Genomic DNA, 19880 nt, shown 5'->3' with positions numbered 1-19880 from the left:
TCTGTCATAAGCGCTGAGAGAAACATATAAAACCCTTGCTCGTATAAACATTATCATTTTACAAAGACATCTGTGTTCAGAAGTGCGTTCTTGATCATAGTACACACATCATTAGAATGAACTACTGTTAGTATACTGTTCTTTAGACTGGCCACCCATGTTGAATTCCATAACGACAACAATAATAGTAGTAGTAGAAATAATAATAAGAGTTTTAGCCTGAAACTGTTTTTGTTTGCAATTAATAATTAAAAAACACAGAAAATAAGAACATTACTGTTACTGAATTCACTGAAAATTTCTAGACATAAATTGATTTGCTACAGTCTGGGATTTGTCAAGTCATAATAAAAGAGTCGTCAAAAGAATAATTTCCCATCTGTTTTCTCTCTGAAGTTCAGCATTTTGTCAGGACAGGTGAGAGACAGGTAGGAGCAGAGCGGGAATCCGCGAGGGTACAGCGGCGAGGACGAGAGTGCGTAACCGCGCGACTCCAAACACGCGCCCGGCGCTCCTCCGGCAACGCCGCACCTTCGCTGGAACTGATTCTCCTTTTTGGACAGAATACTGTCTATGCTAAACTCCTTTGATTTGTCTGTTGTTTTTCGTGGGTGCGTCTGAGCATTCGCCTCTTTGGATTTGGCGTCTCCAGTTTGAGCGCTTCCTGTGTTATTCATCACGGCTACCGGCGTCTCTTGCTCGTTTAAGGGCGCGGTGTTTATGCCATTGAGATTGTTTAGAGACACTGTGCTGGTCTGTTCAGGCGTCGAGCATCTTGGGTTAGCGCCCGCTGTGGTCGAGGGTGCCAAACACCAGTCTTTCGTGGGGCTCGAGGCGTGCTCGTTATTTTGCGGTTGGATGTTTAGATCTCTTTCGGGATGTTTTTCGTGATGCCGTTTGCTTATATCTGAGTCCTTAAGCGGCGACTCTTTCTCCAGAAGGGCACTTTGATGAAGTTTCGCGTTCAGGGTCGTCGCTCTGGCTCTTTTATGTCCCGTTTTAGTCTCCTGAGTCTTACACTTTCTCTTGCGACGCCGGAAGTTTCCGTTCTCGAACATGTCCAGGCATTTGGTGTCCAGCGTCCAATAGCTGCCCTTCCCCGGTCGTCCTTTTTCTCTGGGCACTTTGATGAAGCAGTCGTTCAGCGAAAGGTTGTGGCGGATCGAGTTCTGCCAGCCTTGCTTGTTGTCATGGTAATAGGGGAAGCGGTCCATGATGAACTGATAGATGCCGCTCAGCGTCGCGCGCTTGTCCGGTGAGTTCTTAATTGCCATTGCGATGAGCGCGATGTAGCTGTAGGGAGGTTTCTGCGGAGGTTCCTGCCGGCTGGACGCGAATCCCAAAGCGGGAATGATGCCTCCAACTTCGCCACCGTAAACATAGATTAGGGAGGAATTCGAGAGAGTGAGAGCCGACGCAGCCACGCCGGACTGTGGCACAGGGCTGTGGTATAAACTCATGACTTCGGAGGACAGGCTCAGTCTGGGGAGATCGCCACCGGTGTGTCCGCTTCATGAGTCTAAAATGTTAAATAATTGTTGTCCGTTTTGCTGTTTTATGTTGACTTAGCGCTGGAAAATAAATTGTCTATGATAAACACTCGTTGTGTTCTCTCAGCCCACCCACATTAATTAAATTTTCATTGCCGAAAGCCTCGAGTCTCTCTCTCCCCGCGTGTCCCCTGCCTACCAACCAATGGTGTGCTCGGTTGTTCCTTCATTTGTTTATAGAATTAGTCTGTTGATAAGTCTGCCCACCCAAGTTGAATCAAGCTGTGTTTATTTGGAAAAATTTCCGGGCACCCAATACATAAACGCACTGATCTGATGTTTGAAATATCACGTCCACCCTTAACGCTGAAAGTTGCTCGCACAGAGAGAACAAGCAAACATGACAGAGCTCTTTCTGGGAGTTGCTTTGGGTTGCTATAAAGAAAACAAAGCAGGCTATGTAAAGGAAAATAACTTTATTTCTTTGTAACTCAGATTGTGGACACCGCAGTTGACATTCATTTACTAAATCCATTTAGCCTAATTTGGCATTTTAGAGGATAGGTTGTTTGCAATGCAATGGAGCAGTATTTTGTGGAATTCTGTACTATAAAATGTTCAAATGTTGCAGTAAAAGTTCCAAGTTAGAAGTGAAAAATAGAAAGTATCTTATAATTAACATATTTTATCATTTTTATCAGAGTTGTGGGACAGTACCCTTTCAACAGGTACTAAATTGCACCTTTTAAGTAGGCTACTAAAATGTACCATTTAGGTACTAGTGTGTTCCTTTAAGGTACTGATATGCATCCTTTAGGGATAAATAAAGTAGAGGGGTGAGAAAGGCGTAAGTGACATTTCACCAACTTTACAGGAGAGCCAAAACAAATATTTTACCATAGTTTGATCTGACTTTGTGTACTGATTTCAGTTGTTTATAATAAAAATTTGTACACTCATGGATAACAGTATACTTTTGCCAGTAGAAAGAACTCATTAAGAGCTTTCATTTGATGCATTTATCTCCATTTCACCAAAAATGTCACTTCACTGTAAAAAAAAGTTGAGCCAACTCACATTTTTGAGTTTTCTCAACTTATTTTTTTTTTAGGAAATTTCACAACTTTTTGTTGTATAAACTTAAAACAAGAAGTTGAGAAAACTCAAAAATCTGCTGAAGCTGGTTGCCTTAAACTTTTTTTTTTTTTTTTTTACAGTGTGCCTTTCTGATTCTCACTCCTTGAAATGTGCACATTTTCTTAACTTTAGCACATCATGTGGTCTATCAACCACCTGTGTTATCAATGCATTTTACAATAACTAACTACAAAGATTTAGTGATGATTTTAATGACATGAAAATGGCATCACGTAATACTTGTAATATATGCAGTGCACTGAATTGTTTATGATTTAGTTCTGGCAACCACAGCTAGTATAGTGCAAACCCATTTTTAATGGTATATAGCTTCTACTTACATAAAATTTTCATCAGTTTGCTAACAATAGATGAAAGAGCAGTGATATCCAAAAAAGGAAAACTTGGCAGGACGTTAGGATAAACTGTATTATTTGTGGATGCACGCATGATGCTTTATATTATGTATTTTCCTGTTTATAGGACAGAGAGGGATTATAACAACTTTACAAGTGCACACAGCTGGCCTGTGATTACATTACGCATTTGGAGGTTTCTGTGGATAAACTTGAAAGTTTTCCTGAGTTTGTACTATCCCTCTGAAGATGGTGATTCATAAAGTTTTAGACTAAAAATCCAGACAGCATGCCACTATGATCATGTAGGTTTCAACGTACAGAGATTGTTTAATGCTGCAGATGTGTTGCCATTTTCTTTGAGTGTCTAAGCTTTCAATATTGTTTTATTCAGCTTTCAACTGACAAAAGTATTGCCTTTTTTGTGTTTGATCAAAAGGTATAATAACAGTAAATGAATTGCCTTTGTTTTTCATATACTATTCTTCATTATTGATAGCTCTTAAAACGATTAACATTTTATCTGAGTTGTCTTCATTCAACATGAATTTTTCATCAGTGAATCTGTCTTCAGAACTCAAAACAAGGACAGAAATGTGGTTTTAGATTGTTTGTATAATTACACACAGATTTTTCTGTTATTTTTAACCATTAGGAACGTGTTAAAATTCCTTACTCTTTGTTTTATTCATCATGTTCCCATCTGAAGGATAAAAACAAACAAAAAACCCTGTGAAACAGACTGGCAAGGTTTGTTACTAAACACAATAAATAAAACCAGGGCCAACAATTTTTCCACAAACAATGTAATTGGAGTTTTGATCTGGGCTATTGGTGCAGAGAAAGTCCAATTATTCACAGAGCTTTGCAAATCATTCACAGTGTCTCGTTCTGTCTTTTCAATCAATTTGTGTCAAATGTGAATATATTGCATACGCTTTTAAAGGCTTTTCCGAAAAATGTATCTTTCATTCTATTTGGACAGTTGTTGTTTACCAGGCCGTTTTATCCAAAACTACTTACTAAGCTACTTAATTACGGAAAAAGGCCCAATGGGACAATACGTGGTTAAATGGGGTTTGCTCAGACACACAAAAGCATGTTTCATATAATAAACAAACATAGTTTGTAACATTTACAAACTCTCAAAGAACATGTACACACTATACCGCACATATACTGGCTTCTGGTCAAGACAAGAAGGTACAATAAACATGTCTTAAACGTACTGCATAGACATATTTTCATCCAAACATTTTATTATGCAATTCTTAGACCACTGACTCTTCAGCTTTTCAATCTTAGTTCTATTCTATTCTATTGTCTCTTTATGCATCTGCCCAACAAATATTTTTGGCTCTTTTATTTTTGTTTAATGTATTATGTACACACAAGGGTTCATGCAAACTTTTGTGTTTGTATGAATCCTTGTATGTATGTAACACTGTAATACTGTACATTTGTACGAGATGAGCAGGTGACGAACAAAACGGAACAAAGTAGGCCTACTCACAGAAAACACAGACAAACCTAAATCAAATTAAAACAATATAGTCAGACACCAGAGGAACATATCATTTGAACATTTTATGTCACGTTTTTGAGTATAAATAATAATACACAGTTTGCTTAATCTCGGCATTCACCACTTTGTCTCTCTGTATTATCATCACCTGCACTGTTATGAAAGCACTCGCCAGTCACTCCAGGCTTTCAGTAAATGATGCCATCTGGTGGCTTTTTATCAGTTTTCTCAATCTATAACCATTTCAAATTACTGTGTTCATTGGTGTGGCTTTTCCTGTATGTGACCACAAGCTCAATTTATTGATTTAGCTGTCAGATCTAGCCTTAGGCTGGAATGAACAAGAAAAAGTAAAGAGTTCCATATTTGTCCCTGCCCATAGCAGTTAGGTTACTCCTTATCTTTAAACACAGTAGGCCTAATAGACCATACTGAATTTTATGCTGATGAAAATATGGCTGTGTGGATAGACTTTACAGTATACTCAATGGTATGCACTGTTTTATGGAGTTTTTGTCTACTGAAAGTCTTTTGTAATATGTTTTGTCAGCTGAACAATCGATAAGTTCAGCAATAGTACTGTACAAAACACACTTTATACCTAAAAGCCTCGTTTTGGTGCTTGTCAAAACTTAAATATGGCGGTACGCTGACTAAGGTCTATTACATTTATTATTTTATTTATTTAAAGCAAATTGATATGTTGTCTTTTGTGTAGGCTATTTTTAGCCTAGCTATGTGAGATGAGTTTAAAGTCCGTGTAAAGAGAATTCTGAGAATTGTTTCTAAACACATTACAAAAGTTAGAAATGTATTGCTGAAACACATTACAAAGACTGAACTATGTAGTACTGAATTGTGGAGTTAAACCGTTAAACAGTTTTTCACCAATTCTGTGTTCAGGATTTTTTCGCCCCTAACACTATAATAACTGTTGAGAGGTCAAGTTCTTAGTTTGTCTTTTTGAATATCTGTGATGTTAGATATACAGATTCTAGGCAGGGACGGTTCTAGGGTGAATGCATACCCGTGTCTTAGGCCAGAGACATCAATATGTAGCAGAATACATACAATTTAAAAACATGGAGCGTTCACAATTTGCATCAAGAAACGCGAGCGGTACCGCTTTCTCTTCTTTCAAAGTGCACAGATTTAATTTGGATTGTAATGAATGCACTTTTTGTGAAGCAGACATAGAGTCATTGGAACATTTGTTTTATTTATGCAAATTCTCAAAAACAATATGGGATGATCTCTATGCTTGGTTAAGCTTGAAGTATGTAATACCTGACTTTGATTTTAAAACTGTGAAATATTTGTCCTTTTGTTGGAATTGTGATGTTGAATTTTTGGTTAATAATATTTTGATTTTGGCCAATTACTTAATTAATAAATGTAGATTCTTTAATAACCCTCCCACTTGATTACTTTTCCAGCAAGATTTAATGATCTTCTTCAAATCCTTGAAGATCATGCGTTCTGAAAAAGCCCTTAAACTATGTGGCCTTTTGAAGGTGTTTTTTCATGATTAAGCCCCTTGTATTATATTACTGTATTATTTATTTTTCTGTATTTATTTGTTTTTTTCTTTCTTGGTTTTCCTGTTATTTTGTTTATCTGTATTTTTTGTTATGCTGCTATTTGGACTTTTTTAATTGTATTAAGAATTTTCTGACTGTAGTTAATTGGTGTTTTTGTATGTTAAAGCAATAAAAAAAAAATCTAAGATTTTGATAACTTATTTTAGTTACTTGGCGGTTTTTTTAATCATTCAAATTTAGCTGGGTGGTTAATAACACATTTTTCTGTTGCGTGACAAACTCAGAACACATTTTAATATCACTTTACACGGACTTTAAAAGTAAAATTGACCTGCACTCTTGAGACCTGTGAGCAGACCAAAAATTAACTGATGTTCAAAAATGTTATACTATAAACAGTTTATAGTATTTCCGACATAAATATTAAAAATAATAATATGCCACATAAAATCTGGCCAGTGATCCATCAACATAGAACCGTCAACGATATCAAACTATCGAGTTGAACTTTCTTTATTAAATTTTTTATTGATTTATTTATTAATATGTGTTATTTTTGGCTATGTGGACCCTTCTTTTCCACCCCTTGGCTTTTCGTGGTCTGCAGTCTAGCCTATGTTCTGTTCTTCTAAAAGGTCTTTGACTTTTATTTTGAAAGTTGCCGCCAGGAAGTGCTCTCTCGTTCGCACAGGAAGTTGAATTATCAGCTGATCACGGTGTTTTGGATGGAAGTTGGTTTTGGCACGGAGGGGGTCTTTCTTTATCATTTTAAGCAAATCTTAAACGTCAGAGACGCCGGAAAATAAAGCTGCATGTAACAGTGAACCATCTCCAACAACCGAAACGGCGACACCCGGAGAAATCCGCGTTATTAGGAACAGTTGATGGTCATAAGTGATGATTGCCGTTGAATCATCGGAAAGAAAGAAAACAACGTCAGGCGAGGCTCGTGCGAGTGTGTGAATGTTGTTTACCTCGGCCTGTGATCGTTTCCATAAATAGGCTAAATGCATGTAATTTAACTGGTTGGACACGAAATTTTCTTCGTTCGATGTAATAATTAGCAATTTATGTGTTTTATGTGATTCAGGAGTAAGTCAAAGGTCAGATCAAATTGTTTGCGTTTTCTTTTTTTACAACAGACAGCAGTTATATATTTTATTCGCCTATATATTGGTTGTAAGATAAATAACGTCTTGAATTAATTCATGCTTATGGAAGTTGATAAAAGAGCAGCAACCTGTAACCAGTTATTCTTGACACCGGCTCGCTGTGACTGACATACAGTTTACTTGTTTAATTTATTGAAGCTTTGTCATATTGACCTTTTATAAGTGTGTATCTGTTGTTCGTTTTATAGTGTTATTTATAAGCATGGTGACAGCTGAATGCGTCGATAGCTGGATTGCATCACTTGTGTTTTGAACTGTCTGGTGTCGTGTGTCACTCAAACTGTGTTTAAAGTGTGTGGGAGCTTTTAAAACATACTACTTCGTTATATTTGGACTGTTTTGGTGATTTAACGGTGGATTATTCAAGATATTTCGAGAGGGAAGACTCAGATCTGGCACAGTCAGAGATCCTCTTTGATATTCCCAATTTCTCCCCGCCAATGCTGGATCTGGAGGTCGTTCCTGAGCGATCTTTGGGAAATGAACAATGGGAATTCGCATTAGGTGAGATGAGATTAGTTCAGAAGCATTGCATGTTGAATTAGCTAATGCTAGACCATTTTAAAAACTGATTTATTTGACATTACAGTCAGTTGCCATCTGGATTTCATAATTGCATCACCTTCACTTGCCATGAAAAAGTCCCAGTTAAAGTGAAAAAAAAATTGTTTCACTAGGGCTGATACAGGAATATTAAAAGAAAACATAATATATGAAATATATTTTAAATTAAATATGAATATATTTAACTCATTATGATGAATGGTATCAGCATTATCACAATCTTGCATCACATTGAATGTGTTTGTTTTGACATTTGATACCGATATTATCCAGTTTATTTCCTTTCTATATACTTGGGGACATAAATAAAAATATTACTTTATTATCTGGTTATATGTGTATTGCTTTAATAAAATAAATAATTGTTATTTATCTTAAACTCTCTGCCAAGAAAACAGTCTATTAAAAAACAACATTTATATACTACTTGGGCCAGTTCGTTTCAAGAACTATAACGGACTAACAATATTTGCGACTACATCAACTAACTATGATTTTATGGTTATTCAGGTGTGCTATTAAAAAATTGCAATATCGCGCGCTTTAAAATATTAATAATTTTGTTTGACTGTCAGTGTTTTTATCGCTCATAAACTGAAATGCTCCGCTATGGTTTTTTTTTTTTTTTTTAGACAGGCTTTATGATTAGTTATCGTTGTTGTTCTTGGTGTGACTGGACCATTAAACTTAAAAAAAAAAGTTACTTTTGGATAAAACAAATATTACTTTTGGACTGTGCCGTGTAATGATAAATTATTAGAAACATTGAGAAGTTATTTACCCTATGTGATTGTGTTTTATGCCCTGTTATTATGTAAATGTCATGTTTTTACTATACACCTTGCACAGCTGTTGAGCCACTTCTTTCATCATGTTAATGTGAACTGAACTGTTTGTCTGGATTTGTTTCCAGGGATGCCATTGGCCCAGGCCATTTCAATCTTACAGAAACACTGCCGAATCATCAAAAATGTCCAGGTGCTCTACAGCGAACAAGTACGGATATGCCATTATTATGTCTATGAATGTCTATGTTGTGAGGCTTTTATCTAAGGCACTAAAGTACATGGATTATTTGTATCCTTATCTGACCTGTTTCTCTCCCTCAAACAGATGCCACTCAGCCACGACCTCATTCTCAACTTGACTCAGGATGGAATTAAACTGTTGTTTGACGCCTACAATCAGAGACTGAAGGTGAGAGGGGACGTGTGTGTGTGTGTGTGAGAGAGAGAGAGATTTTGGGCTAAAATGTGTTTATTTCTTACACTACGTTGGAAACATAAAGTGCCCTCCACTAATATTGTCACCCTTGGTAAATATGAGCAAAAGCGGCTGTGAAAATCAATCTGCATTGTTTATCCTTTTTATCTTTCATTAAAAAAATTCACAAAATTCCAACCTGTCATTGAAGTAAAACAATTGAAAGTAGGGGGAAAATCTCATTGTGAAATAAATGCTTTCTCTAGTTCATGTTCATGTTGCCCACAATCATTGGCACCCAATTATTGCAGCGTCCTTTTCCCAGGGTAACAGCTCTGAGTTTTCTCCTATAATGCCTGAAGAGTGTGGAGAACACCTGATAAGAGATCAATATAGAATCTCTCCAGATCCTTCAGATTCATAGCTCCATGTTAGTATTTCTCTTCAGTTCACCCCACTAATTTTTTGTAGGGTTCAGGTCAGGGGACAGGGACAGCCATGGTAAAAGATTCATTTTGTGCTCAGTGACCCATTTTTGTGTTTATTTTGATGTTTGTTTTGGATAGTTGTCCTGGTGGAAGATCCAAACACGGCCCATTATAAGATTTCTAACAGAAGCAGCCAGGTTTTGATTTTTATATCTGTTGGTATTTGATAGAATCCATGATGCCATGTTCAGGACCTCTGGCATAAAAACAGGCCCACAACATTAAAGGTCCAGCAGTATATTTAACCGTGCACATGGGGTACTTTTTTTTTTGTTTTTTTTTTGTTTTTTTTAATCCCTGTTCATACTAAACTCATCTGGTGGGTTTGCTGCCAAAAAGCTCTTTTTTCAGTTTCATCTGACCATAGAAGCCAGTGCCATTTGAAGTTCCAGTCGTGTCTGACAACTGAATATGCTGGAGTTTGTTTTTGGATGAGTGAGGAAAATTTTCCTTGAAACCCTCCCAAACAACATGTGGTGATGTAGGGGATGTTTGATATATATATATTTTTTAGGTTTCTGACCCCAAGACTCAACTAATCTCTACAATTCTACAGCTGTGATCCTATATAGATACATCCTCTTCCAGACAGATTTTTAACATCTTTAGTTTATTGGAACCTCTTAATTATTACCCTGATGATGGAAATGGGGATTTTCAATGCTTTAACTCTTTTCTTACAGCCACTTTCTATTTTGTGATGCCTAACAATCTTGCTCTGCACATCAGAACTATATTCTTGTCGGCACCAATAGCCTCGTGGTGCGTCGATATATAGCACAACTGCGGTCATGGTGACCCGAGTTCGATTCCTGTCTCGTGGTCCTTTGCCGATCCTGCTCCCATCTCTCCTCCCAGTAATTTCCTGTCATCTCTCTACTGTCCTATCTCAACAAAAAAAGGCATAAAAAAATAACTATATTCTCAGGTTTTACTCCTTGTGATGGATGATTAAGGGAATTTGGCCTTTGTGTTCCTCATATTTATAATCCTGTGGAACAGGAAGTCATGGCTGGACAATTTCATGACCCTAGTCACCCTGGTGTGCTAAAAAAAAATTAAATATGAATGGGAATATACTTCAGAGATATTTTACTCATAAGAATTTCTAGGGGTGCCAATAATTGTGGCAAAATTCATTGTAGAAAAGCATTTATTTCATCACTTTCAATTGTTTTACTTCAATGATAGGTTAGAATTTTGTGAATTTTTTGAGTGAAAGATCAGAAGGATAAACAATGCAGATTTATTTTCACAGCCACCTTTGCTCATATTTATCAAGGGTGCCAATGTTAGTGGAGGGCACTGTATCTTCATTGAGTCAGTGTTGTTTTTGCAGGTAATTGAAGTGTATGATTTGAGCAAAGTGAAACTGAAATACTGGTAAGTCATCTTGTGGTTATCATTTACATTAGTGTTTCAGCCAGAATTAAGCTTTTTTTAAGATCAAGACATTTATAGATTCTAGATATTATAGCTGTATATAATTAAGATATACTATCTTCTACTAATAACTTCTTTGTCAGCTACAGAAATGTAAAATGACGCATTCCTCTGTTCATTACAGTGGAGTACATTTTAACTCTCAGGCAATAGCACCTACTATTGAGCAGATTGATCAGTCTTTTGGCGCTACTCATCCAGGAGGTGAGATTTATTGTCTGTGTCAGTTATTTGTCCAGACTCCTTTTTGTTGTGTCTGTGTATTTATTGTGGGCTTCATGTTCTCTCTGTCCAGTCTACAATGCTGCCGAGCAGCTCTTCCACCTGAACTTCCGAGGGCTTTCCTTCTCTTTCCAGCTGGATTCGTGGAGTGAAGCTCCTAAATATGAGGTGAGACTAGGTTTGCACTCTGTGTTCATGCTACTGAATGATACCATGTGCATGGTATTTAGATGGAACTTCAAAGAATACAGGTAAAACCATTGTATTGCATTTGATGATGTATAAATATGGTATTTCCATGGTTTTTGTTTCAACTTTTTTGTTTCTAAAAATGTGGCTTATTCTATTGTTACATGTGATTGCTTTATAATAAAAGACATATAAAGCTAAGTACTGAACAGTGCGTGCATAATTATTATGCAAGTTGATATTCTGAGCATATTATTTTTTTACCAATTACAAACCTTCAGCATGTTATTCTTATTACATGAGGGTCATTTTTTAGGATTGTTTACCTAACCTAAGTCTCTGAGAACTGGACACCTTGCTCTTCTGGAGAATTTTTTAATTTTCAGTCTGAGTTGAATCTCTTTTTTGGCTCATTTATCTGTGAAATAAAACCTGCTTAATAGTTATGCACACCTGAACATAAGTTTTTCACTTCCAGCCTTCATGGACAATTATATATCACCTATAAATTATTAAATACAAAAAATTTTAATTTTCTAGCGATTTTTACATTTTTTTTAAATGACTATTTAGGTTTAAATGATTTCATTTCAGTTTTAGTTCAGTTTAAGTGCTTAAACTTCAACTTCAATGTGTCAAATTTTTATTTAGTTTAAGTTTTTAATCTAATATTTGTATTTTATTTTGGCTTTATTTCAATTAACAAAAATGTTTCAATAGTTTTAGATAATGATGATAACCCTGTCCCATGTATGAATTTATCTAAAATACGTTACTGTGATGATGTGAGCATCTTTTCACCAAAAGAGACACCTGCACCGACACCGTGTTCTACTCCTAGCTGTTTTGCCTTGACAGCCTAACTTTGCCCATGGCTTGGCCTCCCTGCAGATTCCCCATGGGGCCACTGTCAAACGGATGTACATTTACTCTGGAAACAACCTTCAAGAAACCAAGTAAGAGCCGTGCATGATTTTGGAAATTTGTGGTGTTTATGTGTAAGTAAAATCACCATATCACCACTACCGAATGATTATAGCTGCATACTATTGAGCATGGATGTGTTTACTTAATACTTACCTACCCTAAAGTTCAAAGTCATTGTCGTCTTATGTCTATTTGTAATTTTTATGTGGCCCAGGGGCGGATTAATCTGCATTTAGTCTGAGACCTTGGGCCTCTAATTTTGATTGTTCAGTTTAAGCACTTGTTAAGAACACTGTGGGTTGCATTCCCTCAAGCAGCGAACATTGTAAATTATATATTTCTTCACAGGGCTCCGGTGATGCCTCTGGCCTGTTACCTTGGTAATGTGTATGCAGAGAGTGTGGAGGTGTTGAGAGATGGAGCGGGACCGCTGGGTCTCAAACTTCGCCTTCTCACCGCAGGTATTATCCATAAAACTAATGTCAGACATCATTATGCATTTTTTTTTAATAAACATGCATTCATTTTAAGCATGTTGATGAGAGCAACAGTTCCCTGTTTTCTGGCAAGCTTCTGTGTTTAAAGGCATATCATGACATGTTATTGCCAAAGTTAAGCAGTGCTTAGCAAACCAGCATAAGTAATGTGTGCTTCTGGGATAAATAAACATTTGTGCTGATTATTGTTTGATTGTTAGTCATCACCAACATAAACAAACAGCATAGGTTTATTTGATCACTATAGCATAAACCACAAGCTGGCATAATCATAGATGTATTGATCTTAACAAAGATGTTTATAGAGATTTTTTTTTAAATGTTCTTGGTAGTCAGTATTGTGTGAGTTTAACTGTACAGTTCGGTGGTTTTCCAACTGGAGGGTCATGACCCAAAAATGAATTGCAGGGGTCTTTTATTAATTATGATAGGGGTCGCTGACAGCAGAGAAAAACAATAACAAATGCAAATCATAAACTGCAACTATGTAATCTTGCATTTTAGGATAGCAAAATTCATAGACTTATCAACAATATTTTACTGTTAATAAATAATATTCTTTTGAAAATTAACTATTTATCTTTTATCATAAAAAGCAAACAAAATATCTTTAAAAACAAACAATTTATTAACATTTATTTTTAAGGACATTTATTTACTCTACTGTTCAAAGTTTGGGGTCAGTAAGAGAAAAAAAATCATGTGACACTGAAGACTGGAGTAATGGCTGCTGTAAATTCAATTTTGCTATCAGGAATAAATTTCATTTTAAAATATATTAAAATAGAAAATAGGCATTTTAAATTGTAATAATATTTCCCAATATTACTGTTTTTACAGGATTTTTTGTTGCAGCCTAAATGCAGCCTTGGCGAAAATAAGACTTATTTCAAAAATATAAAAAATTTAGCTGAGTCTAAAGGTTTGAACACAATGTGTGTTTATTTTAATTAAATAAATTTTACTGCTGCCTTGATGTCCACAGTGAAATCTTGGTGCTGTAATCCAGATTATAAGTGATATCTAGTGATAGAAAATAAATTAGTAAACAAATATGCCGTTTGGTGCGCTGCTTTTGTTTGTTTGTACACTTTCTCAGGATGTGGCCCGGGAGTGTTGGCTGATACGAAAGTGCGAGCCGTTGAGAGAAACATCTACTTTGGAGATTCTTGTCAGGATGTTTTGAGTGCTCTTGGTTCTCCACATAAGGTCTTCTACAAGTCAGAGGATAAGGTAATCAACATATTTATACAAAACACTGCACATTATTCTCAAGATAAGCAAAGCCACATTCTCAAAAATAAACTATCACATTCCCTCTCCACATTTATTCTGTTTGTCTTGAAATATTTTTTCCTTTTTTGTACGTCTCAGATGAAGATCCATTCACCCTCCCCTCACAAGCAAGTCCCGTCCAAGTGTAATGACTACTTCTTTAACTATTATATTCTGGGAGTGGTGAGTATTATTTTTAAATTACTCCATTAGTTACATTACTTCTAATTACTCCATAACATGCTGTTAGTGTAGATTTAGTTTGTTCAATTTACATAAACCCTTAAACTTTGAGTAATTATTCTCTCTGTCTTTCAGGATATACTGTTTGACTCTACAACCCACCTGGCCAAAAAATTTGTCCTTCACACCAACTACCCTGGCCATTACAACTTCAACATGTGAGTCTCATTTCTCTGCTTTTATTGTATTATGTATTGTAGCATTGTTAATATTTGGTTGAATATCTATTTCAGTTGGTCAATGCTGTTGGGAAGGTCATTCTGGAGGTTTTGCAGTCTGGGCAAATTGATTGAATATTGATTTGCATTTCATAATGCTTGCAGTGTTTAGCAATGTGTGGTTTGGGTATCATATTCCACGAGAACATCAGAATAACTGCCCTTTATTCCCATCTCAGATATCATCGGTGTGATTTCAAGATTCCTCTCATCATTAAAAAAGGTCTGTATCACATTCTCTGGATAATTTTTCGTTCCTGTCTCTGTAGTGTTTTGAGTTTCATTCTTTAAATTGTGTTTTCAGATGGGGCAGAAGCTCAGAGTGAGGACTGCTTTTTGACCACCTACAGCAAAGTGAGTTCATGTACTTCATTGTATACTCAACAAATACTTTATATACACATGCATTACAGGTTATTTTATGCACTACTGTATGTGATAAATCTTTTTTTTTTTTTTTTAAGTTTTTAAGTGAGTACTAATTATGTTTTCAACTTTTGCACTCAGTGGGATCAGATTCAAGAGCTGCTAGGACACCCCATGGAAAAACCAGTTGTGCTACACAGGTGAGAGCCATAGGGGTAGAGATTTGGCCACATGAATGCAGCGTTATTTTACTATTATTAATGTAGAAGTATAGTATTTATTAATATTAGCTTTTATTTGTATATTTATGTTTTAGTTAGTTGTATTTGCTTTTGTTATTTTATTAGTTTTAGTTGATATTTCAGCTTTATTTCAATTCATGAAAGATTTTTAATAGTTTTAATTAAAAATAACAACACTGCCTGAATAAAAAAAAAGTCTGTGGTTTTTCACATGGTTTAATTCAAACTACAGCATACAGACACTTCTGCATATGAAAACCTATCTAATTGACTGATTAGTTGTGCACTCCTCTGCAGGTCATCATCTGCAAACAACACCAACCCTTTTGGTTCCACATTTTGCTTTGGACTACATCGGATGATATTTGAGGTATGTGACTGGGTCAACTGTGTGTGTGTCCTGTTTGTTTTACTTAGTCAGCCTGTATAAAAAGTTGCTTTTTAAACTAAAAATAAATATATTCATTTAAAAAAATAAGTAAATATCTATAAATGGCAGATTTGGTATTCACACTGCTGTTGCAGCTGTGCTATGTGGAAATATCATTGGCTCTTACTGGGGATGAACTGATATTAAAATTCTGGTATTCCACATGTACATAGTATGTGCTTATTAAAGTAATTCTAATAACTGGGTAATAGCTAGGTACTTACCCTGAACTTACACTTAAACCTAACCTTAACTCATGTAGTTACCTTATATTACACAGTACTTTCTTAAGTACACGTACTGTAACATGAAGTGCAATCAAAATTCTGGGGGATAAAGTTAAGCAGATAATTATTGTCATGTTTGGGCCAGTAACCAATAAATGGCCACTATTTTATTTTAATACATTAAAAAAAATAAAACATTTGAAAAGGAGTCGTTTTAAGTGCTGTAAGTGAATTTGGGCATCACACAACATTTTAATGTACAGTATGAAAAAATTGCTATACATTTAGGCTTTTGTTTAAAGATAATATTATTTATAAGAGGGCATTAGATAACCGCAAAGGTATTTTGAATGTAAAAGTAGGGGAAATAGGCATGGATTATTTAAATTACCAAGAACTTTCTTTTTTTAAGGGAATATTGCAGTATTTAATATAAATGGATTTATCCATGCACATCAAATTTTTTTTAATGTATTTTTTAACATATTTTTGCACTTTCTTATTTAAGAAGCCGTTTCACTTGGTTTAATGTCACAATAGGTGAGAAAATACTATCACAAATTTCATTTTATCCCGACTTTGAATTGATTTTTAAATTTAAAATGTCCCTATTATTAGCAGTTAACCAGTATGGTACTGATATATTATGCACCCCTAGCTCATACACAACTCAGCACTTAATTAACGATTGGATCTCATCTCCATGTTGTTGCTTTGGTTGCAGGTCATGCAGAATAACCATATAGCTTCTGTGACTCTCTACGGAGCACCTCGTCCAAGTAGCCTGGCCCGTACCGAGCCGAGTGCTCACTGAGGAAGCCGCCATGCCCACGGTGCCCGTCCAGCCCTGCAGAGCCTCTGAACTGACCAGCAGAGTGTGCCTTCACTCACTGCTGCCATCACACAAGCTAAAGCAAGACATGCTGGGAGTTTCTCTGGAGTTGAACCCCTCCCCAGCCCCCACCCTTCAGATTTTAATAGAGGCCCCAATTCGGTCTCCTCCTGCTAATCGGGCTCAGCCTGCTAATGATCCCAGACAACTGTGCAAACCTGGCTTCGCCCCCAAAGCATAAACCCAGACATGCATCAACGTCAGCATCGTTATAATACTTGTGGATGCACAGTGATCCATTTCCTCCACACAAGCATATTTGTGTTTTGTTTTTTGCCTAACCTTCTAAAATTTCCATACCAGACGCACCAAAGGGCAAACAGAGAAGCGATTTCTCCTCTGCACGCTAAACACTTTAACAAAAATGCACATGAATTCAACTTCATTTGCTTTCCGACGAGCAGAGGATGAGAGCAAAGTCAAATGAGGACAAACTTTCGCAGCAAAATTCAACGACGAGTGTCGTGAGGTTCCAAGCACAAGCTAGCACAGTATGGATCCAGTGCTGTGAAAATGTTTTTGTGGCACATGAGCAGGCTCCCATACACGCATAACGATTCATAAACTCATTTCATACCAAGTCAGCAGCACAGATTACCTCCCATTTCAATAGCGTACATGCGCTTTATGGTTGATTCTGTTATTGTTTTGTTGTTCGTGAGCGCATCCGTTTTGAACATTTGCACTAAAATACACCTAATTTACTTGATAATTGTCTCCTGTCCACTGAGGAACGTTTTAATTGCCGAGTCTCGGAGAGAAAGGACGGCGGGGGAGGGAACGTCGACGTGCAATCTGGATTACAAAGCTAGTAGCGACCCAGACTGGTGAGAAAAGCCATCCACCCATCGCTGTTTCTCCTTCCCGCTGAATGCTGTCAATATTGTTTGCGTTTTTTTTTTTTTTTTTGTCCACAGTACAAAGATGTGAAGTTCTTTTACCTTATTCAGTATCTTAAAGTCTTAACTGCAGAATTGTCTTCTGTCGCCTGATTGCCAAAACATTAGCCAAAGAGGAAACAACAGTTAGCTCTCTGTCATTTTAAATTCACATAGTAAGAACATTCCCTTTTGATTTGATCCATACAGCCCCTGAATTGTTTTTAGCATAGCAGCTCAATCGATTGATTGGTTTTTAATGCTTTAAAGCTTTCTTGCTTTTTGCTCTACGGATTTGTTGCCGTTGTTTGCGTAGTAAGTAGACGTGATGTTTTCTGTAGCCATGTCCATGTCTGTACAGATCTGTAAATAACGTACACCGTTTTCATTGTTTCATCGGCCTAATGGTACCGTATCAGATCAGCTGACATCTGGAACTCCCCAACACTACTAACATACTGAGAGTTTCTGGTTTTCTTTGCCAGCCTTGAGAGACACTATTGCAGCTTCCCTCCACTGTTGTACTGGATGAAGTTGCCTACATTTGACCACTTTCGGGAGGATTTAACGATTATTACTTGAGCGCTTTATCTTTAGTAGATGGTTTGTTCACCTCTAAATACTGTTCATTGCTGTGCTGCCTGGCAGCGTAGCCACCCATAGCTGTCAAGCTCCAGTTCTCTGGTGTCATTCCCACCTCCCTTCAGGCTTCTGCAGTGTGTGGTTCAGGCTAATTCGGGCATTTTTATCTTTCTGTTACATTAACTGCGCTGAAAGGCCGTCAGTGGTGTTTTTAATATATTTTACCCCCAGCTTTTGGCCATTTAAAAGGAAGATGCTATTAACATTGTGCCTCATCTCCCACCGAGCCTGTCTTGACTTTTTCTCTGTAAATGAAAGCGTTTGAAAAACTGCTTTGTGTATGTCTGAGCATGTAAAGCTTAATTGATAGTTATAGTCCTTTTGTTTTGAAAATCGTACCTAAATACTAGAGGAACTAAGGAAAAATGGACTCGTCGAGTATTGAACTCTTGTCATGAAAGGCTAGAACTATGCAAGTTTATTTCCGCCATGGAAACACAACACAAATTGTGACGTTTTCCTCTCAATTCTGTGAAAGTCAATTGTGAGATGTACACTCAGATTTCTGAGAAAAAGTCATTTGCAAGGTGTAAACTTGCAATTATAAGTTCATAACACAATTGTGAGATATAAACTTGCAATGGTGAAGTAAAAAAGTTAGAATTATGAGAGAAACCCAAAAAAAGTCGCAATTACCTTTTTAATTTTTTTTTATTCCATGGTGGAAATAAGCTTCCATAGTTTACTCTGTTCAAAATGCAGCATATGAAAAATAAAGATTATGGGTCAAAAAATATATCAGTAGATGGCCCTTCATGATTTGGAGTTGACTAAGTGGTTGTGGTGTTTCTATCAAAATACAGCCTGTACTTTTTGAAAACGGTGTGAAGTTCCACTTTAATTAGTTTAAAGTGAAATATGGTTAGATTTTAAAACTGTTTAGGGCTGAGGATCAGATTTAAAAATGCACAATTGGAACCTCCGTTGTCAATAAGGAATAACACGACCGCTGTTTTAGTGTAATTTATGGAGTTTTACTACAGGAGGAGTGTGGTCTGATGGGCTGATTGCCTGCCCAATCTCAGGTGGATGTTTTTTTTTAATGCCAGGAGCAAGTGAATGCTTAATTTTCATCAAATGGGTTTTGGCTGTATTGTTTCCTCTTCAGACTTTATCCTATTTTTGCATCGGAATGAATGATCGTCCTGAGGATTGTAATTAGAAATGGACAACCTCCATACAGTGTAATGCGCATATTAATGCTATGTATTGTATCCCTCTATATTCTATGTTCTTCCCCATCCTCCAAAGTGATTATTTTTTGTGGATTCAGTACATTTAACCCATTTCTGGAAATGGGATTTATCCTCGATTAAAAAAGTGTGTGTCATCTAAATTGACTGCAATGTGGTGTTTTGTATCTCAGATATTTTTACTTCTGTAGATTTAAGGAACATGTATGAGAAAGATCAACATTATCAGGCATTTTTTGTTGTTTCTCTTTTTTGATTTTAAAGCAATAATCGTTGCGTTGATGGATAATAAATCAGAATGGTCTGGTATATGTTTGTCAATAGTTCAGAATGGTGCAACAAAGCTGTGACCATTGGATTTTAGTTTCCTCGTTGAATCTACTGAAAGCATTATCAAATTTCTTTAACTGCTAATTTTGCATTTTGTTCATTAAAACTGTTACAGTGTGTTCAACAAAAATATTTAAAGAATGGATGTAATAAATATGGAGGGAAAGAATGGACGCTTTTGTCTTTTGTT

General features: G+C 36.4%; 2 protein-coding genes across 3 annotated transcripts; one reads left to right on the top strand and one right to left on the bottom strand.

The window, feature by feature from the left end:
• Positions 1-233: 233 nt before the first annotated feature.
• On the bottom strand, positions 234-1936 carry LOC306888284 (uncharacterized protein). The gene has a single exon (XM_079446482.1). It carries the CDS (start codon positions 1458-1460, stop codon positions 360-362), a length of 1101 nt encoding a protein of 366 aa, XP_079302608.1. The 5' UTR covers positions 1461-1936; the 3' UTR covers positions 234-359.
• A 4798-nt stretch (positions 1937-6734) lies between these two features.
• Positions 6735-19862, top strand: LOC306888623 (phagosome assembly factor 1). 2 transcript variants are annotated; one of them, XM_079447056.1, is made up of 16 exons: positions 6735-7725; positions 8699-8781; positions 8899-8982; positions 10816-10859; positions 11044-11123; positions 11215-11309; positions 12222-12286; positions 12606-12718; positions 13854-13987; positions 14129-14212; positions 14348-14430; positions 14670-14713; positions 14795-14844; positions 14998-15056; positions 15396-15468; positions 16480-19862. In XM_079447056.1, exons 1-16 carry the CDS (start codon positions 7662-7664, stop codon positions 16567-16569), a joined length of 1245 nt encoding a protein of 414 aa, XP_079303182.1. In that variant the 5' UTR covers positions 6735-7661; the 3' UTR covers positions 16570-19862. The 2 variants fall into 2 exon arrangements, with proteins under 2 accessions (XP_079303182.1, XP_079303181.1); XM_079447055.1 differs by having other exon boundaries at positions 6755-7725; positions 12189-12286; positions 16480-19853.
• The last annotated feature ends 18 nt before the right edge of the window (positions 19863-19880 follow it).

This window comes from Barbus barbus, assembly GCF_936440315.1.
Source record: "Barbus barbus genome assembly, chromosome: 22".
Lineage (NCBI taxonomy): Eukaryota > Metazoa > Chordata > Actinopteri > Cypriniformes > Cyprinidae > Barbus > Barbus barbus.
Note: the sequence above shows the minus strand (reverse complement) of the source record. Positions and strands in the feature narration are given on the sequence as shown.

Bases quoted from the DNA above. Each gene is read 5' to 3' on its own strand.
- LOC306888284 (XM_079446482.1), bottom strand. From the start codon at position 1,460: ATGAGTTTATACCACAGCCCTGTGCCACAGTCCGGCGTGGCTGCGTCG.
- LOC306888623 (XM_079447055.1), top strand. From the start codon at position 7,662: ATGCTGGATCTGGAGGTCGTTCCTGAGCGATCTTTGGGAAATGAACAA. The intron at 11,310-12,188 runs GTGAGACTAGGT...TTGCCTTGACAG, and splicing joins GTGAAGCTCCTAAATATGAG to CCTAACTTTGCCCATGGCTT. The intron at 12,287-12,605 runs GTAAGAGCCGTG...ATTTCTTCACAG, and splicing joins AACAACCTTCAAGAAACCAA to GGCTCCGGTGATGCCTCTGG.